This window comes from Molossus molossus, unplaced genomic scaffold (assembly GCF_014108415.1).
Source record: "Molossus molossus isolate mMolMol1 unplaced genomic scaffold, mMolMol1.p scaffold_m16_p_5, whole genome shotgun sequence".
In the NCBI taxonomy this organism is placed as follows: domain Eukaryota; kingdom Metazoa; phylum Chordata; class Mammalia; order Chiroptera; family Molossidae; genus Molossus; species Molossus molossus.
In genome coordinates, this window is record NW_023425388.1 from 26,573,651 (window position 1) to 26,598,323 (window position 24,673).

Consider the following 24,673-nt stretch of genomic DNA (forward strand, 5'->3'; position numbering starts at 1 on the left):
CATGCCACTTTTCCTTCTGGACAAACGTTTCCCCCACAAAAAGAAATTTTGCTTCTCTTTCCTTGGACCACGTTCCTGATCCTACTCATCCCCAGCCTTTGAGACATGCGCTCTCCTCTGCACCCCGTTCTAGCACTGCTTACTTCTCTTGTGATCATTTGCTGGCCCTATTGCCTCTGCTGCCATGTCCGTCTTATTGATCTCTGCTTCTGGTCTTCACTGGCCCATGGGGCTGCTGTCTTTGCTGTTTTGGCTCTACGACCAATACACCAAGCCAACTTCCTTTGACATCTGATCACATGCTACACCCATCATGTAGCCCAAAATGACCTAAGCAAGGAAAGAATGCCAAGCGAACTTTCTGGAAAAGCAGGCTGTCCAGATCTTCACATGTTCATCGTTTCAATTAATTGTGGTTGCACAAATTTTGTAAAATTTTATCTTTATTGTGTGTTTGTATATTTTAATACCTTGGTTTAAGGTAGCAATACTAAAAAGGCCGATGCAGGGAGAGCTTGATAATGATCATTCTGAAGGATAACATGCTTCATGCATTTCTCATGAAATTATATAAAATTAGTATATTTAAACCTACATAATGCTGTGAAGGCTTATTTTTATTAATCTAATTAGATAAAATTGTGACAAATGATTGCTATGATGAAATTATGATCTTGTTTTGAGGAGACAGAGTATTGTTAAAAGCAGTAAGCTATATTAACTAATAGTTAATGTCCATAAATTCATTAGTTTTAGACACTGCATCCTTTTATTCTTCTCCACTCCTACTACCTTTTTTTATAATTTGTATAGTTGTATCCTACTTACTCTCCTAGAAATGCCATCCAGCCAGCTCATGCTAGCACATTTAAATTTACTTTTCTGAATCATGTTGCCAAGAAAACAATTTAATTTCAGCAAAACCCAGAACATTACACAGATATGTTATTCATTTATGTGAATATTTAAAAAGCAGGCCATATTGCCATTTAGTACAATTTAAAATGTTAAAAAAAAAACCTAAAAGGTATGATGCATAGTTTAGCAATGCAATTCTTTTGCACATTTATTTTTCAGAATAACCACTAAGTTTAAATTTAACCTTTTGGTTTGGTGTCACTACATTCAGAAAAGTCATCTTGGCTTTCAACTATTAATTTTAATTTTCTAAAAGAAAGGGATCACTTTTTTGAAAATTGTATTATGATTCAGTGTTGTCTATTTGTAATTTTGAATTTTCTTTACAGAAATAAAGATACTAAATAAAAGTTTGGCAGTGTCCCAGAGAAATGAGGTATGCCTTGAAGAGGAAATGAAAAACCTGAAGTTGTTGTCAGATGCGGCCAGACTGAGGTCTCAGCAGATTCAGATATCTAAACAACAGGAAATGAACTTGCAAACCAGATGCCATGACTTGCAAAAAGAAGCACTAGGTAAAAGATTTTTTGTTTGTTGTTTGCGGTTGTTAGCAACGAGTGATAATAAATGTCTAAATTTTTATTTCTCTTAAAATCACAACAAAAATCTTATTTTGATTATCTGGTATTGCAAATATGCCTAGTTATTAGTAACTATATCAGTAACTGTCCGTGATCAATGTTCCCTATCATCCCTTCCTGTACTGCCATTTAGAGTGGTAAGGCAAGTGCAGATATTGTAGATGTTTTAAGTACAAAATAAAATTTAAGGAAAACAGTAAATTTACTTTAGTATGTCATCAGTGGATTGGTAGTTTAGCGCACTGAGGGAAAATACAGCATATGCTGTTTATAAAGTGAATTCAAGTTTTTAGGCGGGCCTTCATTTTCCCAAATGAAAAGATTAAGATTGTGTTTGGGGCACCTTGTTTCTCTCTGCCTCGGAGGAATGACTATCTTGGCAGTAAGTCTCTGGAGTATGCATTTATTCCTGAAGGCAGTCTGGAATCACTGAACATTGATAATCATGAGAATGATATAATAAAAGCAGCATTTTAGCAAAATTAAGCTGTTAGCAATGAATGGAGGTGTTCCAAACATCAGGTGATTGGAGTCAGATATTTAGAAAATATTTTTACTGCTAACCCAGCCCCTAGACTAACCATAAGAAACGGAAGTAGGGACTGGAACTAACATTTTTAAGGTCTTAAAGTGTATTAGGCAGCATGCTAGCACTGATGTAAGTTATTTCTGTCAGTTCTCACAGTGACCATGGAAAGCATGTGTAAGTATCCCATCTTACAGAAGAGATAATCAAGGCCCAGAAAGGTAACATGCCTGTCCCCACCTAGCTGATACATGGCAGGGAGTGAAAGCAAACCAAAGCTCCTGTTCATCTCCTTGGCTCTCTCCATGGCCACAGTAGAAAGGCTAAGATAGGATCAGGGTTGAGAGGCTACCTAGGACTAAGGAGGTGAACACCTGGCTGAGTAGAAGGGAGAGAAGTTGCAGAGGGCTCTGAACCTCTTTGCTTGGGATCTTTGATAAAAGCATACCACAGACTAGGGATGTCTAGAGAGAAACTGGTGTTAGAAGAGTCATCAGCCCTGGCCGGTTTGGCTCAGCAGTTAGAGTGTCAGCCTGCAGTCCAGAGAGATCTGGGTTCAGTTCCCGCTAAGGGCGCGTACCTCAGTTGCAGTTTGTCCCTGGCCCTGGTTGGTCGTGCGGGTGGCAGCCACTCTATCACTCTATGTGTCCCTTTCATATCAATGTTTCTCTCTCTCTCTCTCTCTCTCTCTCTCTCTCTCTCTCCCCCTCCCTCCCTCGCTCCCTCTCTCTCCCTCCCACTCTGTCTGATAAAAAAAAAAGTCATCATATGAGTCCAGAAGCAATATGATACCAGTTATAAATTTAAAAATAATGTATCTTAATGTTCTCTTCTTTGAATTAGCTTTTCATAGATTTTGCCAATTTTCAATTGCATTATTGGAAGTTTCCTTGATAATTTTTAAGAGCAGTTTGTAGCCCTGGCCGGTTTGGCTCAGCAGTTGGAGCGTTGGCCAGTGGTCCAGAGAGACCCAGTTCGGTTCCTGCTGGAGGCATGTACTTCAGTTGCAGTTTGTCCCCAGCCCTGGTTGGGTCGTGTGGGTGGCAGCCACTTGATGTGCCCCTTTCACGTCGATGTTTCTCTCTCTCTCTTCCTCTCTCTCCCTCCCACTCTATCTGAATAAAAAATGGAAGGATGTCCTCCGGTGAGGATACAAAAAAAAAAAAAAGAGCAGTTTGTACAGTATAGTAATTATTCATTTTCTGCGCTAACTTTTTTCAAATGTACAATTTGTCACTGACTTTTATGGTAAATTTCACCATATTAAAGTTTCTTTATTTTGGTATGATCAAATTAATATCCTACATTGTTTCTGGTTAGTCTTAGTTAAAACAGTCCTTCTCTTTCCTAGATTGTACATGTAGTCTTCTGGATTTTCTTTCATTTAAGTCATTAGTATATATGGAATTTATTTTTTATATAATATGAGATATGGGGGTTCAGTTTTACTCTTTTCATGTTGATAGTTGTATTGGTATTATGTATTAAATAATTACCCTTTTTCCACTAAATAAAACTGCTACCTGTCAAACATTAAAAGTTCATATGTACTAGCATATATTACTGTGTTTTTACTTCTGTTCCACTAATTTATTTGATGTAATTAATATCATATTCATTTGAGTATAATGAATTCTCATAGCTGGTTAAGTCTTTTCTCTCTCCATTTTTCTTACTTTTTAAATATATATTTGGAGATATTCTTCTATTGGAACTTAATGATTCTTTGTTTTCCTCTAATCCAAAGGCTCTGATATATACCTAGTAAAGTTTTTCTCTTCTAGTCTTTATACTTTTCTTACATATTTATGGGCAGTTATTTTTTTCACAAAGACTTTAAGGTAATTTTATTTATTTTTCAATAGGGATTCAATAGGAATTGCATTATATTTATATACTAACTTTTGGAGAATTGACATTTTTAGTGATATTAAGTCTTCTTAATATTATGAAAGTCTTCTCATTGAAGAATAATATGTGCCTTTTTATTTCTTTAAATGTTGTGCTTTATGTTCTTTAATGCATTTTACAGTTTAATTTAAAACATGTTTGCCATTCTTGTTATAATTTATGACTGTCATTTTGCAGCACCTGTGAATGAACTGTTTTCTTTCATTTTTCTTTCTTTGTTAATAGGACAGAGAAAAGCTATTGCTTTTTGTGCATTTGTTTTTTACTCATCAACTTCACAAAATTCTCATATTAATTCTAGTAGTTTTTTATTAGTGTCTAGGATTTTCTACTTATACAATTATATCACTAGCTCCCATACCTTCCAAAAGGAGTTTATCCATTCTTCCCTAATGTTTATATCTGTTATTTAATTGTCTTGTTTATATTTTAATTAAGTTGATTTGAATCTCTTGAGATTGTGTTAAATAATAATTGTTACCGTGAGCCTCCATGTCTACGTTCTGATTTTAATTAAAATAATATGATGTTTTGTCACTTGGAATTATATTTGATGTTTAGTTTTTAGTAAACATTTACTTTTTAAATTAAATATTTTCCTTCTATTCCAATTTTACTTGGATGTTTTACTGAAGATGCTTTTGGATTTTGTTTAATGCCTTTTCAGCATCTATTGGTATAGTAATATTTTTTTCCCCTTTAACCAACTGGTAAAATGGATTGGTATTACTACATTTTCTGATATTGAAGCACCTTTGCTTTCATGGGATGAATCTTACATCATTTACTTTTTTATATATTATTCTTGGTTATATTTTATTTATAAGTTTACATATATTCATAAGTGAGATTGGTCTAATAGTTTTTTTTTGGGAGTCATTAGGGTTTTTTATATATAATGTTATGTCATCTGCATGTAGTGATAGTTATACTCCTTCCTTTCCAATTTGGACATTTTATTTATTTTCCTCGCCTAATTACTCTGACTAGGGTTTTCAATTATATGTTGAATAAGAATGGCAAGAGCGAGCATTCTTGTGTTGTTCCTGATTGCAGAGGAAAGCTTTCAGCGTTTTACCATTGAGTGTGATGCTAGTTGTGGGCTTGTCATGTATGTCTCTTATTGTGTTGAGGTATATTTTCTTTATAACCACTTTGATGAGAATTTTTATTATAAATGGATATTGCATTGTGAAAAGTACTTTTTCTGCAAAAAGTACTTTTTTTAATCTTTCATTTTGTTAATGTGGTAGAGAACATTGATTTATGGATGTTGAACCATCCTTGCATCCTGGAATAAATCCCTAGGTTTGCTAGTATTTTATTGAGGATTTTTGTATCTGTGTTCATTAGCGATATTGGCCCATTATTTTATTTTCATGTAATATCCTTTTCTTGGTATCAGGGTCATGGTGGCCTAGTAAAATGAGTTTGGAGAAATATATTTTTTTATACCCTGAAATTTTAAACTTATGCTGAATACTATATCATCATTGTGTTTTCTTATAGATATATTTTTAAAGTTGTTGGAATATTTTATATTTATATTTTATATTCCCATACCTGTTACTTTTAGAATAAACTTATCTTTCTCCATTTTAAGCTATCTATCTTTCTGTTGTGTCTTCCAGCCTCTGCTCCTAATAATGTGGTATATTAATTGAAAGCATTCTAGGCCAAAAATTAGAAGATGATGACCCCACAAAAACTAGCCAGATGACTCTGACATGCCACTTAGCCCTGATGAGTAAAGTGTTCATACGTAGGCAACAGATATGTTGGACCAAAATATACTGTATTGATAGTCCTTGGAGAGACCCCTTTAGGTTATAATACACTGTAATTCTAATGCAATTGATTCATTTCCAAAGCTAACTAAATGTTCATATTTTTACATTTTGATTTTTTTCTTTTAAATCAACCTTGAACGATTTCAATTTTGGTTTAGGTATATAATCTTTATGATAATTACTTTTCTATATAAAAACTTTTAACTTTATTTTTCCCTTTTTTTATTCTTTGAAATAACAGACACTCAGAAATTTAAATACAAGTGATAACTCTGGTGCATTTAGTTTAATACTGGTTTAAGAGTAAGTAATAGACTGTCAATAGCAGTCTAATGCTTCATGCCAAAATGTAATCTTTTTCATAGGAAAATAAAATTTAAAGACTAAATTCTTGGTTCCCTTTTAAAGATTTATTTGCGTAAGTATTGTAATTTTATGTTTAGCTCACACTAATATAACCTCCAAAATGCACAATTTGTCTCAATTGACAATATTCCTCTCAGAGGTCATGGTGACCCACAAATCAGTCCACTTTAAATGAATGAAGTGTCCTTTACTTTTGTCAGTAGTCAAAAATATTGGAAGACAGAATTCAGGTAAATTACTTCAGCATTAATGTCTGTCTAAAAATTTATTTGACCAACTTTCAAATTTATTCCAAATAAAGAAAACTTCAATGTTTCATTTTTCAGTGTGCTCTTTGGTATAATAAGTAATACACAAATACTTTAATAAAATTATTTTGTCTATAATATTTTAACAACTTTATTGAAATTTTAAAACTAGCCTTAATGAGAAATAATTTAAATATCATAAATTCACCCGTTTTAAGTGTCCAATTCAATTATTTGGTATATTTTTGTTATGTAACGATCATCATGATCTAATATTAGAGCATTTCTATCACTAATGAGCAAAACTCATGGTCATTAACAGTTACTGTGCTTACGTATCTGCCCCTCCCCCAATTATTAATCTAATTCCTTGTTTCCATAGATTTTCCTAGTCTGGACATTTCCTATAAATAAAACCATACAATGTGTGATCTTCTGTGTCTGGCTTCTTTAACTTAGTGTAATGTTTATGAGTTTCATCCATGTTGTAGCACGTATGAGTACTGCATTATTTAATTAGTAGATTCTTTATTAGTGAAAAAATCAAAATGAGTCATGTTCAGCAGAAAAAAATGCTGATCTAGAGTCAAACACTTCTGCTTTCTGGCCTTGTTTATACCTTTTACAGGCCCTTTGGACAAGTTATTAATTTCTTTGATCAGTTACTTCATTGGTAAATAGAAATATAATAGCCATCCCTACCTACCTTAGAGCAGCAGAATTAACAAGATAAAATGTGGGAGCCCCTAAAGAACTATGCAAGTGTTGTACTGCATCTCAAAGTGGTTTTTCTGATGTAATAGCAAACCAAATTATTATATTTAGGATCAAAGTGTTAGAATTTCTTTAAATGCTCCTGTAATAACAAAGGAAAACTATACATTTTAATTCCTGTTTACCCAAAGGTCCATTTGTTTCCACTAATGTATCTTTCCGTCAGCCTTGGTTAGCTGTAACAGTCTGCCAGCTTTCAGAACAGGTTGTTGAAAAAGGAGTGGCTACGATTAAATGGAGTCATCTATTGTATGGTGCACACAGGCATCTATGAACAGAATCCCACTGTGACCTTTCCTGGAAGGTATGAATTTTAGAGGGAGCTCAAGGGTTCCTACGAACCCTTGGACTCCAGTAGGAATAATGTAACTTTGGCTTCCAATAAAAGGGTAGAAGTGCTGCTTTTACAAACAGAAAACCAAGGTTTGTATCGCTCCTTAGTTATACTAAATCAACAGCCCTTGAAAGAGACCAGCTTAGTATTGGGACACTGTGGGCACCTTCTATACCCAAAAGCAAAGGAACACAAAAGTACATGTTTTTTTTTTTTAGGGTCTGTAGACAAGTTGCAAGACAGATAGTCCTAACTACAACCCACAGAGTTCTTTTACAGGGCCAGGCCAGCACTGGAATATGGAATCTAATAACGGGATCTCTTGTGGAAGCTACTTGGTCTTTGATCAATGGAGTTTTATAAGATTATCTTTGTTTCCTTTTTCATTTGCTCCTAACTTTGAGTTTTCATATTAAGTTACTTCTATTTTACATACTATCTCCCTTTAACAAATGTTTGCATCTAGAGGAATTTCCTACAGTGATTCTAGGCGTACACAACTTGGGATGGATGTCCCACCGCTGAGACTCTTTCCCTCCTTTGAGAGAGCTGTAATCCGGGTTTATTCTCCGATCATTTCTCCCCTATGCCCCTGCACCCATCTTCTCTCCCGTTCTTCCCCTCCAGCATGGTTTTCCTCTTTCAAGGCTAGATCAGACCTTGCCACTTTCTCTGCTTTTTCTTTACAACATCCCCTTCAGGACCGTGAGGCAAGTTTTAGACTTGACCTTTTCTTTAAAAATCCAATAGACTTATTTGCCCTTTCATTCTTTACATGTGGCCTAATATGACCACATTCCCTCCTTCTGCCCTCTCAACGTAAGTTTTCTTCTGCCCATTCGGTCACCAGTCAGCAGTATCAATCAGGCACCTATCATATGAGGAAGTCTAGGCTTGAGCAGGAACCTAGCTCCTGTGTCATTCATGGCTTCTGCAGTCAGCATGCTGTACCCTCAGGTGTAGCTCCAGCCAGCAGTGAGGAGACGGAGCTTTCCTCTGCCCCGTTTCGACACCCACATGGGCACACTCCTGCCTGCACTCTCAACCAGTCACTCTTACACGTGGACTCACCCAGGCACACAACACACTTGCAGCTCATAGACATTTAAGGTCATCCACATTAATGGGCCAATAATAGAGTAATAGTGACCCTGTCTAAATGAGAAATAAGTGAACCATCTCTCTCACTTAAACTCCCACCCCACCTCATGTTCAACTCTTTCCCTCTAGCCAATCACTAATACTGTCTTTACATCATTAAAAAAAATCTTCCTTAGGAGTTCAGATAACTCTCCTACCACAGCTAACATTCATGAAGTATGAACCACATGCCAGGCATAGTACAGCCACAGTGTACTCACTTACTGTCACTCTCCTGGCCTCCTAGGTAAAGCACTTTCATTATCTCAGTTTACAAACGAGTTTACTGAGATTTAGAAGAATTAAGTCATTTGCCAAGGCCATACAGCTACTAATCTGCAGAACTGGAACCGAGTTCAGAACTGTGCTGCCAAAACTTTGGCTCTTAACCTCTGAACTCCATTGCCTGTGAGCATCAAAGCATACATTGTTATCATTAATTTATACCTCAAAAGGAACTGCTGGGTCACTTCCAGTACTGATAGTATATACAGATTTCCCTAAGGGTAAGGCAGAAGAGGTTCTGAGGACAGTAGACCCCCAGTAGTGGGTTTCACAAGCCATTGAGAGGTTATGAAATAGGTTATAAGATTGGTATGAGTATGTTACATGTTTCCGTGTTAGCCTACTTTATTATGATTCTTTTGTTTCCTATTGCCAAAATAAGCCATGTTTACTATTGATGAGGAAATTCCAACATTCACATAGTTATACACATTTGATGTGTACCCTCCAAGATTTTCACCTGAGGATACATTTTCCATTGATTTTAGAGAGAGGAAGAGGGAGAGAGAGACATCGATTTGAGAGAGAAACATTGATCATCTGCCTTCCTTATGTGCCCCAACTGGGGATTGAACCCAAAACTTAGGTGTATGCTTTGAATGGGAATGGAACCTGCAACCTTTTGGTCTATGGGATGACACTGTAACCACCTGAGCCATGAGCCACACTGGCCAGAGCTTCAAAAAATATATATATATTTATATATATATATATATATATATATATATATTTTTTTTTTTTATCCTCACCCGAGGACATTTTTTCCATTTTTTTGTTCAGGTAGAGTGGGAGGGAGAGAGAGAGGAAGAGAGAAGAGAGAGAAACATCGATGTGAAAGGGACACATCGAGTGGCTGCCACCCGCCTGACCAACCAGGGCCGGGGACAAACTGCAACCAAGGTACATGCCCTTGGCGGAAACCGAACCCGGGTCTCTCGGGACCGCAGGCCAATGCTCTAACCGCTGAGCCACACCGGCCAGGGCTTCAATATATATTTTTATAAAAATGGAGAATTATGCCTGACTGGTGTGGCTCAGTGGTTGAGCATCAACCCATGCATTAAAAGGTCACTGGTTTGATTCCCGGTCAGGGCACATGCCCAGGTTGTGGGTCTGATCCCCAGTAGGGGGCGTGCAGGAGGCGGCCAATCAATGTCTCTATCTTGCTCTCTCTCCCTTCTTTTCTCTCTGAAATCAATAAAGAAAAATTATTTTAAAATACATAAATAAAAATGGAATAATAGGGTTTTATAATTTCTACACCCTCCCCCTCATTTCCTCTATTATGAAACCTTTCCATGTCAAAAATATTGCTAGTATTCTGATTTTGGATGAATCATAATTTGTTTAATCTTACCCAATATTCGGACAGTTGTTTTCACTTCTTTTCTGTTAAAATTATGTGATAAACATCCTCATAGCTAAATCTTTTCCCATGTCTGTGTGTTGCTTTCCAATATCTTTAGTCTTAAAATTATAAAATGTTTTTGTTTTTTTGCTCACTACTTTTAAACTATGGAATTGTGTGGTAGGATTTCTTAATGCAAGTAACACAAAGGAGTTTTGTAGCATGAAAGCACTCCTTTGAAGAAATTCTTGCCCTTTGCTTATTTTCCTGCCATCCAAGCACAAGGAGAAAAGGGTGCAGAGAGAAGAATTAGTGCTCCATTCCCTTCACAGTTTTGCATAGAACTAGTTCTGCATACAGGGACCTCTGCAAACATTCTATTGTAAAAACGCACCAATTCATTGTTTATATCGGGTGGGGAACGGCCGGCCCTCGGGCTATATAAGGCCTGTGAAATCAGTACTAGCTAACATCATATGCCTGGAAGCAGGTCTAGCCATCACATTAGGGGTGAGTTAATTAAATGTTTGACCAAATATAGCAGGCTAATTTTTAAGTTGATAATTTTGTATGGCCCTTGAATGATGTTATAAATATACAAATGGCTTTGGCAGAAAAAAGGTCCTCCACCCCTGGTTATGTGACTCTATTGGAAAATGTCTTGAATACTTTTAGATCTAAACTTTTCTGTCTGCCAATTATTTAGTATTTACTTTATTATTAAACCTAAGGCTTTTTCTTTTTTATCCCATAAATGTTTTCAGCTAATATTCTGTTCATTACAAGTCACTGTCCCTTCCTACTTAACTCTAGGCTGTCCATGTCATACACACACACACACACACACACACACATAATTTTCTGATTTTTATATTACTACATTTGGACTGAATTGCAACGTTTTAGCTGCACATACGTTCACACTCGTTCTAGCATCTGATTTATATACAATGGAATAATAAAGTTTTATAATCTCTTCCCCCATTTTCTCTGTCATGAAATCTATTCCACAATATATGGTTATGTGATTTGAATTATTTGTACAAATTTGTCAGAAAACAAAGTACTGTTCAAAGTATTCACAAGTTTCTAAATCCATGAGGATTGGTCCCATGAGAGAAAAAGTATTATCTTCATTTTGTCATTTGAAAAGAGTGGTTAAATGACTTAACCAGGGCCCCCCAAAATTTAAGACTCCTCCTATCTTATTCATTCATAATTTGCAGTATTTTATAAGCCCCTATAAATTATAGTTATCTTTATGCTATAGTGGGTTGGTTGAATGTTCAGAATAAAAAAATACAATGGAGGTTTAGAAGCATTTTTTTTTTTTTGCATCTGAAGTAAATTCTTGATCTTTAATATTAGAATATAATTTAATTTCAAATTTTAAATATTTGATTATCTCCTTAACTTCATTTAATTCGCGTTCCCCACTCTCATCTCTTCACATATACCCAGCTAAATAATTTTCTGGTTTTCATATAACTACATCTGGACTGAATTGCAACTTTTTAGCTGCACATACATTCACACCTGTTCTAGCATCTGATTTATAAAAATCGTTAAATGATATTTCAGTCTCTTCTGGCATTATGTAGAAAATGTTAATGTACTTCAAGTGTACTTGTTTCAAAATAGATTTGAATTAAACCTCTGAAATATAAACCCTAAAATGAAATGAATTTTCCAAGTGCCTGTATCACCATCTGAGCTTTGTAAAATGTTGGCTAAAGTTACAATATGTTAATTTGTGATTGATCTAGTTGAATACTCATTAAAGAACTTTCTTTTATTATTGGTATATATTCTTACAACTGCAAAAGTTTCCTCTGTTAATGCTCATTTAAAAGTATTACTTTTGTAAAGGACTAATCTCATCAAATTGTGGTATGATAATACATACATATAAATGTCATCTAAATACAGCATATTATGTTCATTCACATCAATTATGTCAGATAAGAAGTCCCACCATTTCAGCCACATAATTAACTAACTAACCATCTAACTAAATAAAATCATTTAAAGTGGTGGGAAATAAAACAGGTTTAAGTTTAAAGTAGTTATTGATTTGTTATCTAAAACATAATTTATCACTGATGAAGACAAAAGATAGACACTTGATTATAATTTCCCTAAGGACAAGGAAATATATCTTATTGATATTTATACACTGAATTTAATTAGCATGGACCCTACCTATAACAGAGTAGGTTGGTACTCAATAAGTGTCTACTGGAATAAAATAACATATTTATAAGATAGCTAAATTGTAATGCCAAGATACATTTTCAGTATTATCAATGAATACTGCACAACTCTTTCTGTTCAGTGCATTTTAATCTTAGGTTAAATGTTTAACCATAATTTTAAACCTTTATTTGCTAGGATTTTTATTTCTAATATCTATAAAATTGCATTCATTCTTTCAACAATTCTTTTATGAGCACCTTCCATGACTCAAATACTATGAATATGACATCTAAAGTTCCTGCTCTCATGAAATTTACATTCTAGTTTGTTTACATTGTGAAAATGAAATCAGTATAATGCACTGAAAATATAGTACCAGGTGCATAGTAAGTACCCAACACTTATTAGCTATGATGATGATGATGGGAGACACCTGTATATAAATGATTCAAAGCCATGAGACTAGAGGATATCAACTAGGGAGAAAATGCAATTAGGAAAGGTGCTAAGGACTGAACCGTTGATGCTTACCGACATTTGGAATATATCTAAGAATGAGAATCAGCCATTTAGACTGAGAAACAATAGCTAAGGAGATAGGAGGGAACAAGAGAATATAGTGTAATGGAAACCAGGAGTGTTTCAAAGAGGAGGTATATACTATGTGTCAAATTAAATTCTGAAATTGCCAATAAAGAAAGAAGGTCATTGGTAACCTTGAAAAGAGTAATTTCTGTGGAGGAATGAAGAAGAAAACTCAATTGGAGAGGGTAGAAAAGAGACCACGGAAAAGGCAAATCATAAAAAAGGGAAACGTGAATGACTAGAAGTATAAAATGAGATGATCGGCTTCAATAATAAGCAGAAAAACTGCAAATTAAGCCAACAATGAGACACTACTTTGCACCCTCTGGATTGGCAAAAAAAAATTTTTTTTAATAGCTCTTTCTAGTAAGTGTTACGAAAGCAAGAACCTTCCTGTAGTGAAGTGGGAGGACAGCAGGTCCTCCATCCTGGAAACATTTAGCATTATTTAATTATGTGTATGCTTATGACCTCATGAGTTTGCTCTGAGGTCATACTGAAGAAACACTCCCCTACAAGTACAAAAGACGATGAGTAAAAAAAAGCTTGTATTGCAGGATCATTTGTGGTGACACAAAGTTGCAGGCAGCCTAGGTTCATCACTACAGGTGTAGATCAGTAAAATGTGGTGTATGTACATGATTAAATGTTATATAGCAGTCAGAAAGGAATGAATCATATCTATTATATAGCTACATGGGTGGGTCTCAAAACACAGAGTATGTAGTGAAAAAGATAAGAATTAAAATGAGGTTTATTTGTGCAGTTTTTTGAACACCTGTTTAAAGTACTGTTTATTCACACATAAGCAGGTTAATATGCCTGAATGTTGTTGTTTTTTAAGTAGAGAATAGTTGAGCACTTTCCTTGTAATTAAATAAAATGCTTGATTCATCTGGTAAAAAAAAAAAAAAAGAAGCAGGTTAGAAGGCATACATTAAATTAATAAATGTGGGTGCCCTCTAGAATGGATTATTCCCAAATGCAAATAAACATGTCCCAATATTTTAAAACAAGAACAAAATTAACAACCCTCCTTGTTACTATCTCTCTAGTACAATTGACTTTCTCTGCTCCCTATTCACAGAATCACCTGGGTTGTCTTTCATTACAGACTCAAGCTCAGTCCTCACCCCCACCAAGTTCTGTCCCTTGTTTTTTTGTACCTTGGACACAGTGCAGAACATGCTATCATCCTTGACCTGTCCAAGCAACACCCCCCTCTAGGCAATATATCTGTAAAATGTGTCAGATACAGAAAATACACTATAACAAATGTGTGTGATATCATCCATATTTGACTAGTTTTAACCTTTTGCCATAATTACTCTGTAGATTATTGAAGAAAAATGCACAGTTAAAACCTTCATTTTGACTCTTTCCTGTACAAAGATACCACTGGTGATACTGGCCCCAACAGGTTCCTCAAGAAGACAGGTGATGAGATTCAGAGCAGAAGCCAGGGGTGGGTTGTTACTACTACCACCAATGATAATAGCTAGCTGTTACCAGTTCTCATTTTGTGCCTGACACTGTTCTCCTCTTTACATACACTAAGTCACTTAATTCTCAGAGCAGTCCTTTGCAGTATTAACCATTTTATAGACAGGAAACTAAAGTGTTTGAATTCACATAGCCAGTGGGAAGCAGAGCCAGAATTTGAAATAAGGTATTCTGGCTTTAAAGTTCATGCATGGCAACTCTACGTTATCCTGTCTTAGAGTGTATTGAGAGTAGTGAGCTTTTGTTTTTCCTTTTCTTTAATTATTTCCACCAGTATGTGTGTGTGTGTGTGTGTGTATTATTGTTATTATAGAGCCTTCAATTACTCATTGAAAAGATCCCCCTGGATCGGATCTCTGGGTGCCAGTTCTTCTGCCTTCTTGTTCTCCATTCTGCTCCTTGAACCTGAAGCCATTTTCCTCCATCTAGCACTTTGAACCAGACATTTAATTTTTAATATCCAGAAAGTTTTAAACCTGAAATATTTTTCCACTGTAAACGTTTTCTTTATTTTTTTAAAACTATTATACTACCTTAATATACCCTCCAAATGACTGTAAATCTTTATATTCTTCTATAAAATAACTATGAATACCTTTTGTATTTGTAGTTTCTAGAAACCTTTCAGAATAACAGGATTCTCTTAAATGACTAATTACCCCAAATCTGATGCCTGCGTTATGCTATCCAGCAAGCAGCTGGCTTTGTATGAAGAGAGGCTAAGAGCTGTTTTTGTCTTGTTCATTGAAAATCATTTGCTTCTTATTTAATATCTGCTAAGAGCGCAGTCCCATCATAGTAGAGTTTGATGTTGTAAATTTTGGATTGTTTCCATGGGTTCCGCCTTACATCTGCATGGTGTTTAAAGCCAATGCTTGCTTGCTTTTTGTAGGCATTCAGGGTCCTTTGCCTCATAATCCAATGTCATGCTGAATGACAGAAAATTGAAGTTGAATTTATTTAACTACAGAGAAGGATTGCACAGAACAATACACTTATTTAAGAACTTCTTGCCTCAGGAACTGAAGGAGCTGTCTAGTGCAGGTGGCTTAATCTCTGCTGCTTATCCTAACTGTGTTCCTTTATTTACTAAGGACAGGAACTGGGCACTCCGCTTCCCAAAACAAAAGGACCCTACTAGTCTACCAGAACCAATTATAAACCAATAGGATGCTTAACGCCTCATTCAGAACAGTAAACATTTGGCCTATGTATTTTAAAAAGAGTTCTTAGCCTTCCTTTATTAGAAAAAATATAACCAAAAGTAAAAAATAAAACAAAAACAAAAACAAAAAAATACAGCTATGAAAATATATTCATAAACTCCTAATTATACACTGATGTGCTGTTTACATTATGGATTATTTATAATGAGTTTTTTTTTTTTTTTCAATTCTCTGTGATATATTCTCTGCTTATATAAAATGATTCATTTGTTGACATTACTTGTATTTCCTGCTTCTTTTTACTTCACATGACAGTCTTCAGAGGTTTCTGTATTTTGAAGTAAAATGTTTATTTGCAGTTTTTATTTTTACTCAGAGATGCTACTAAAACAGTGATTAATCTGAAGGAAGTGGCGTCTTTACTTATTGGGTATTGTGAATTAAAGACTAAGCTATCTATGTTTATCTTAAAATAGGGAGCTTTAGGTGGATATGTGGAGAGAATAATGCTGCAGAATGTAATAGTTTTTCCTTCCTTGAATTGGATGATTGTGTAGTTTATTTTCCATTAAACCCAGTAAATTCTGGAACTGTGATGCACAAATATATTCAAATGTGAGCCCAAGGATACTACCAATGCTATGTAATTTTACTGTCTATTATTTTAATTATCAGGTCATTGAGAATTAATTGCATAAAATTCACGTCAAGTGTCAGTTGTTTGGAATTTTTGAGAGAATCAGTTCTTCTTCTTACCAATAACATTTAGAAGTAATAACAAAATTTTTCACATGAGCTCAGACCCATGCTTCATCTGCTTTAGGATTACATCCTGACAAAACTACCAAGGGACATTTAAAAGGAAGTCATAATTGTTGTCTCTGATGTTAGTCTAATAAAGTTGGTCATAATGACACCATTTTGTCTTAATATCTTTCATTCACTATCATATATTAATTTTTAAACTTTCGAAAATTAAAATATAAACCACCTCTTGGAGTTAGAAATTTCACTGAATTACTGCATATGTTATATAAAATAATACTTTGCATTTGTCTTAATATAACTTTTTATTTTTTATTTATTTATTTATTTATTTTTGTTGCAGATGTTTCTCCTTTTCCCTCCCCTAGACACTCTCCTCCCGACCCCCCCCTCCAGGATTGTTGTCTATGTCCATTGGTTTTGCATATATGCATATAAGTTCTTTGGTTTATCTCATCCATCTTAATATACCTTTTTAAAGATTCTGGGATATGCTAAGCAAATTTATACCTACTCTACCCACACTTTCATGGACAAATTATCTCCTTCTAGCTTTCATATTTTGATTCAATGTAAGAGAGTTGGAAAAATAAGGACTGTGGAATGAGGCCAACCCAAGTTTGAATCACAAGATCACATCTAACCAGTTATGTGACCTTTGATAAGTCAGTTGATTAGTCTGATCCTTAGAATCTTCATGGGTAAAAATAAAATGTAATAGTTTTTCATGATAGTTGTGACTATGAATGAAATGATATCGCAGAAGGCACTCTGCACCATGCCTGGACATGGTACACCACCATAAGCATCAACTTCCTCTCCTGCTTATTAGAGGATGGGTCCAAATGTTTTGGCTGTGCCCATGTGAATAGAACCCATCTGCAAGCTCACGTGAACTTAATAACAAAGAACCACATTGTGCAACGTTTAGGAGAGTGCTTGTTTCCAAATTGGGGTTATACTCACAATAAGTTTCTCTTTGTGTATGTGATTTTATCTTTTTTTCTCATATAATGTTATCACTTGATAAATGGAAAAGATGTACCCCATAAATATTATCTACCAAGTAGGTCCTTACTGAATCTTATTTCAAGGGGCCATTCTCTCAAATTTATTGCCTCATCAGAGTTTAAAATCTTCACCGAGTTTGACTGGAGGCTAATGCAGTTACTCATTGTAAGATACCAGGCAAGAGGATCAAAGGCTCTCATGTTCTCCTCATACGAAAATTGGGGCTATTAGCACCTACAAGGCAGTTTCAGGGATAAAACTAAATACAGTGTGTGAAAGTACTGGGTAAACATAAAAGGTATGCCAATATCTGATCAATTCTACTTAAAACATTTGTTTAGAGTAAATTTATTTTCTGACTTAAGGAAATGGCTCTCCTTTATAAAACAAAGTTAAGGCAGATTGAAGTGTTTTTTTTATCCTCACCTGAGGACATTTTTTGCATTTATCTTCAGATAGAGCAGGAGAGAGAGAGGGTGGAAGAGAGAGAAACATCGATGTGAGAGAGAGACATCGAGTGGTTGCCACCCACATGATCCCAACCAGGGATGGGGACAAACTGCAACCAAGGTACGTGCCCTTAGTGGGAACAGAACCCGGGACTCTCTGGTTCGCGAGCTGACGCTCTAACTGCTGAGCCAAACCAGCCAGGGCCAGATTGAAGATTATATATATATATAGTATTTGTATGCATGAAGACTTTGACATTTATTATTAAAAATATGTTGTTAAAACACCTGAGAAGATGTAACATAGACATTTTATAATTCCAGTGTTTTAAATATTTTTTTCATAGACACCAGTTATTCCATCTGTTTGTTTTTCACTTGTTCCCAGAAGGAGCGCCAGCAAGGGCTGTCACTGGGGCTGGGATTCAGATCACAGTTCCCATACACAGGCTAAAGGCAGGACTCAGATAATTCAGGCATTTTTTCTTTCTGCTTTAGTGTTAGTTCTGCATCCACACATCTTAGACATGGCTGTTTGAATGATCTTCCTTAAACACTATATGAATTCCACAGTTCAAAACTCTATGGAAGCCATCTCTTGCTTGGATTTTCTTGGCTTTGAAAGTCATTAAAATCCCTGTGAGATGCTACCCAGAGTTGACAAATTCTTTACCTGGAGCCTTGCCCACGGTTTGTCTATTTCAGTTCTACCAGAAGGCCTCACAATACTTTTCAGTTCCAGGCCACAAGAGCTAGCTTAGTCAAGTCTTTCACAAGTGAGCCACATGGTCAGAAATTCCTGTGTGTGTCGGCTACATAAATTTCCTTTGAAAACATTAGTAAAGTTTAGCCTATTAGCTGTTTGAAAATAAGCATGATGCTTTGAGACAACATGGAGGGACCTGGAGAGTATTATGGTAAGCAAAATAAGCCAATAAGAGAGAAACAAAGATCACATGATCTCACTCATTTGTGTAATATAATGAGCAAAATAAGCTGATGGGCAAAATAGACCCAGAAATACAGAAGTAGGGATCAGACTGACAAACCTCAGGTGGGGGTGAGGCGTGGGAAGAGATAAACCAAAAAACTTATATGCATATATGCATAAACAATGGACATAGACAACAATACTGTGGAGGAGGAGGGTGGGGAGGAGGGTGTCAATGGGGGAAAAAGGAGAAACATCTGTAGCAAAAATGAATGAATGAATGAATAAATAAATAAAAATAAGCATGATGTTGGGGCAAAAAGAGGCCAACAAATTGGATCTGTCAAAACCCATTAATTCTGTGAGGTTTCAGAGTAGGGACAAGCTGAGAATGGTCATCCAGGCAAAATGGAATACACAGGTGCATTATTCTTCGGGAGCTGAGTGGCAACTCCAAAAGAATGTGGTTTACTTTATGAAACTATCTGGAGGTTCAAACTTTCCTAATGAGATGAATATATTGTGTCATTTCAGATTTACAATGTCAAGTAGAGGCACTGGGGCTAAAACTTCAGAAGACAATGACTGAGTTGGACAACTATAAAGAAAAGCTCATGTAAGATGGTGAACTTTAAACAACCTGTAAGAATTTAGAAAGACCCCCGGTGTGTTCCCTGACTTCTCTGGGAGTGATTCAGAGTGTGGGTATGGTCTTCTTCTGCTTTTCTCAGCTACTTTTTTGGCCCAGATTGTATGTTGAAGGACCTGTAAATATTTTTAAACACATGAAATGTTTCTTTCCCTCAGTAAGAAATTCACCTATCCATGTATTAAAGCTTTCCCTGGTTATTCAAATGATCAATTTAATGTGAAATAGTCTCTGAATGTTTTCCTTGATTGTTGTCTCTGCCCAGAAGAAACAACATTGAAGCTGTTTCTTAAACTTACCAATTTTAGATTCAAAAAGGTAGTTGAAAATTTTTGAAATGCTGGAATACGTATGTTTTATATAAGTAATAAATAAAATACTGACAAACAAATGATAAGAAAATGCCCTTGTTGCCCGGCCAGTGTGGCTCAGTGGTTGAGTGTTGTCCCATGCACCAAGAAGTCACCTGTCCGATTCCCAGTCAAGGCACATGCCCAGGTTGTGAGCCAAATACCCAGTGGGGGGGGGGCATGCAGGAGGCAGCCAATCGATGTTCTCTCTCATCAATGTTTCTATCTCTCTCTCCCTCTCTCTTTAAAATCAATAAAGAAAAAATTTTAAAAAAAGAAAGTGCCCTTGTAAAATATCCAGAACACCATTTCTTTTCTTTTTTTTTTTTTATCCTCACCCGAGGACATTTTTCTATTTTTTTGTTCAGAGAGAGTGGGAGGGAGAGAGAGGGGGAGAGAGAGAGAGAGAGAAACATTGATGTGAAAAAGACACATCAAGTGGCTGCCACCCGCATGACCAACCAGGGCCGGGGACAAACTGCAACTGAGGTACATGCCCTTAGCAGGAACCAAACCTGGGTCTCTCTGGACCGCAGGCCAATGCTCTAACCGCTGAGCCATACCGGCCAGGGCCAGAACACCATTTCTTTTAAATATGAGGAAATATATGCACACTCTATGTTCACTGCAACGTTATTTATAATAGCCAAGATTTGGAAGCAGCCCAATTACCCATTAACAGACAAGTGGATAAAAAAGCAGTGGTACATTTACACAATGGAATACTTATTCAGCTGTAAAAAATAAGGAAACCTTACCTTTTGCAACAGCATGAATGGACCTGGAGAGTATTATGCTAAATGAAATAAGTCAGTCAGAGAAAGACCAGTACCATATGATTTCATTTATATGTGGAATTTAATGAACAATAAACTAACAAACAAAATAGAAACAGACTCGTAAATGAAGAGAACAGACTAAAAGCTGTTAGAGGGGAGGAGTATTGGAAAGGTTGGTGAAAAAAGCGAAGGGATTAAGCAAAAACAAAAACAAAAACTCATGGAAACAGACAACAGTATGGTGATGATGAGGGGGAAAGAGGAGTGGGGGAATGTAGAAGAGGGTAAAGGGGGATGAATGGTGAGACTTGACTTTGGGTGGTGAACACACAATACAATATACAGTTGATGTATTATAGAATTGTACACCTGAAACCTATATAATCTTATTAACCAACATCACCCCAATCATTTCAAAAAATTTTTATTTTAAAATCTTTAAAAAATGAATTTCAGAAATTTCAAAAATTACTTTACAGTATAAATACAGTACATCTATAATCATAACACTAAAATAGAATTCATATATTCTTTTAGAGTAAGTAAATATTTTTACATTGTGGTATATAATCTGGTAGCTCTGGTTTTCAGTTCCTGTATTTTAGAAGGATAAACCTCATAAGAAATATAAATATTTAGAATGCTTAGCAACCAAATATTGTATTGACTATAGACTACTTCTAAGAAAAATATGTTAAAACACTCAATAAAATGAGTATAGAAGGGAAGTACCTCAACATAATAAAGGCCATATATGACAAACCCACAGCTAATCTACTTAATGGTGAAAAAACGAAAGCTTTTTCTCTAACATCAGGAATAAGACAAAGATGCCACTCGCACCACTCGTATTCGACATAGTACTTGAAGTCCTAGCAGTCAGGCAAGAGGAAGAAATAAAAGGTATCTAAACTGGGAATGAAGAAGTAAAAATGTCACTTTTTTGCAGATGACATGATTCTTTAAATAGAAAACCCTGAAGACTCCACCAAAAACAAAACAAATACAACCACTTAGAAACAATAAAAAAAATACAGTAAAGTTGCAGGATACAAAAATCAATGTATAAAAATCCACTACATTTTTATATACTAACAATGAAATTTCAGAAAAACCTTTTGCAATTGCAACAACCACAACAAAAAAATACCAAGAATAAACAAAAGATGTGAAGGACCTATATACTGTAAAGTACAAAGTATTATTAAAAGAGATTGAAAAAGACACAATGAAATGGAAAGATATTTAGTGTTCATGCATTGAAAGAATCATTAGTTAAAATGTGCACATTACCTAAAGCAATATACAGATTTAATGCAGTCCCCATTAATAAAATTCTTAACACAAGGAGAAACAAATTCCAAAAATGCCGTATCAAATTAATGTATTATTGGATTATTTGCAGGAAAAAAACAAATATTCATGTTTTATAACATGGTAATTAATAGTACAATGAGTACAGTAGTTCAGTTTCTATGTATGGTGGCTAAAGTTGAAGGAATGAGTGGACAGGGAGGTCCTTGGCTCACCAGGTCCAGGAAGTAATTTTCTGGGTGAGAAGAAACATGAGAGAAACAAAATAGTGATTGCCAGAAAAAAAAAAATCATTGTTCCCCACCCTCTAGTAACATCAGAGAGGGCTTTGGCCACACAGATGCCGCACGTGGGGGGCATCCTAGTCAGGCCACAGCTACTGTGGGACTTTGGCTTCTTGGAGCTCAAGAGGGAACAGTCCAGGAATAGAGGCAGGACTGGCACCTACCAGCTCAAAGGGAATTTGTGAACACACCAAAACTCAGTAGATAGAGTGGAGTCCTGGCAAGTTAGCAGAGAAGCTAAGCACAGAAATAAGCATACCGAGAAAAAGAAATAAAGCTTATTGGTTGTGACATGAATTGACTTTTACCGAGTAAGCGTGCACAGAATTCTCTCTCTATATAAGGAGCCTGCCCATTTAATATGAACACATGCTGTGGTGGTATTTTTGTTAATTGTAGTCTAACATAATTTATAATATGAGTACTGAGAAACAGTAAGTCAGAGGAGATTAGAGTTGGAGGGAGAAATATACAACCTCACTCAAGTACATCAAGTGAATTACCTGGAGGAAATCACTCTACAATTGCACAAAAGCTGATGCTGTTTTTTGTGTTTATAAAAGTGGTGCTTCCTGCCTGTATAAGAACTTCTTAAAATTAGAAAATAGGCAGAGTGTATCCATTTTTAGAAAATCTGAGCCACTTAAATGGCTGCAATTGCTAGAGAACTTTCTCTATGTTGGCTGCTCCCAGCGTTTCCACCGCTAGGCCGGCTGCCTTCCTTCACCACTGCGATGAAGTGCAGTAGGGCGGGCGTGTAGGACCAGAGCCTCGGGCTGATCAGGGCATCCGAGCTCAGGAGGTCCCCAGTAATATGTAAATACCATTTTATTTGTAGGTTAAAACCAAATTTGTAACTTGGCCATAGTATTATAAGTTACAAGTCAAACTAATTCATTTGAAAAGAATGTTGACATACAATTTATTAATGAATTGGATATTTACTAAGTATATCTAACCCTTTTGAACTTCCAGAAATTGGAAGGCGCTGTGAAATCACCCAGGTACCACATCCAAGTGTAACCACTCCAGAGGCAGGACGGGCCTGTTTTTCTGGTGTCTCCTTAGAAGTAAGAAAAAAGTTTTCCTGGAAGCCATCAAACTGCCCTCTCTACATCTCTTTGGCTAGAACTCTTTTTTACACCCCCTTCTAAAGGACTCACTGGCAAGGGGAAGGGGTCACCACAGTTAGTTTAGACCAAGCAGGATTCATCCCGGGAGCAGGGAGAACAGGGATCTGACGGCCAGGAAGGGAGCTGGGGTTCGTGCCCCGCAGGTCAGTAGTGCTTGCTGAAGAGGGAGAGTGTTATCGATGCTCTGAGAAGCTGGTGATGGCGTTTTCTATAAATCTTATTTATGAGTATCAGAATATCTAGGTTAATTTAGGGAAGACCTCCCTGAAGTTATGAAAAATACAGATGCCATATAATGCAAATTTATTACCTTTAAATACATACATAGCTTAGAAATACACCTTTATCCTTTTCATATATATATGAAAATACAGGATAAACAAATAAATAAGACTAAGAAGAAAGACTGCTATAGATGGTGAGAAATATTTAGGAATTCCTGAAAGAGAATACATAGGAAGGATTATAAAAAGTCAACTCTATGGAGGAATAAAGCAGAGAAAAACCAGTTGTGTGGTGGGCATAGAACAGGCAGGACCTCACTTGGAATCAGTTAAGACTAAGAGAAGGGTGTAGGATCTGGTGAATCATTGGAACAGTGGAATCTGGGAACTTACTGAAACTGCATATTACAGTGTGACCTTCCCCACAGACCCGATCCCAGGATCAGATTCTAGGCTCCATTCCCACAGATAGTCTGATGTTACATTTGGATCTGGGGTGGCTCCAAGTAATCTGCATTTTTTATGTACTCCCCACTTGATTCAGATGCAGGTGATCCAATGAAGCCCACTCTGAGGAATCCTATTGGGAACGTGGAAGCCACGGGCCCTCACAAAGCCCCCTCCAGCCCTCAGACCCTGTGTGGAGCAGCATTTACGAGGCAGCTGCATCCAGAATACAGCAATGACTGTGGGGACTGGAGCTGGGAAGCCTGGCAGCTACTGAACCCTGGGAGAGGCTGGGGTCCCCACAGCCCAAACCAAACCTTCAGTGCCCCCACTGTACCCTGCCCTTGCATCACAACCTCCAAAAAACAACCTAGGGCAAAAATAAACCACAAAGCAGACAAATAAACAAGAGAATCCTAAGGCTGAGGATGAATACCCAACCAAAGGTTATGAGAAAACCTCCCTCCCAACATCCTCCCCTCCAAACACACAATGGCTCTGAACTCACACAGGAAAAATTTAACACCCAAGGGAATTGTTAAATAGCAAGCAGAAGATGTTAAGATAAATTTTAAGTCTGGCTGATGTGGCTCAGTGGTTGAGCGTCGACCCATACATCAAGAGGTCACCAGTTCAATTCCCAGTCAGGGCACATGCCCAGGTTGT

The 24,673-nt window shown here is 36.2% G+C and overlaps 1 protein-coding gene across 1 annotated transcript in view; it reads left to right on the forward strand.

Annotated features, from left to right (window-relative positions):
• LEKR1 (leucine, glutamate and lysine rich 1) overlaps nucleotides 1-24,673 on the forward strand; it is a 209,547-nt gene that overhangs the window by 117,445 nt on the left and 67,429 nt on the right. The window contains exons 10-11 of the mRNA XM_036243655.1: nucleotides 1,248-1,433; nucleotides 19,362-19,443. Coding sequence (XP_036099548.1) covers nucleotides 1,248-1,433; nucleotides 19,362-19,443 — 268 coding nt within the window. The remainder of the gene's footprint in view (nucleotides 1-1,247; nucleotides 1,434-19,361; nucleotides 19,444-24,673) is intronic.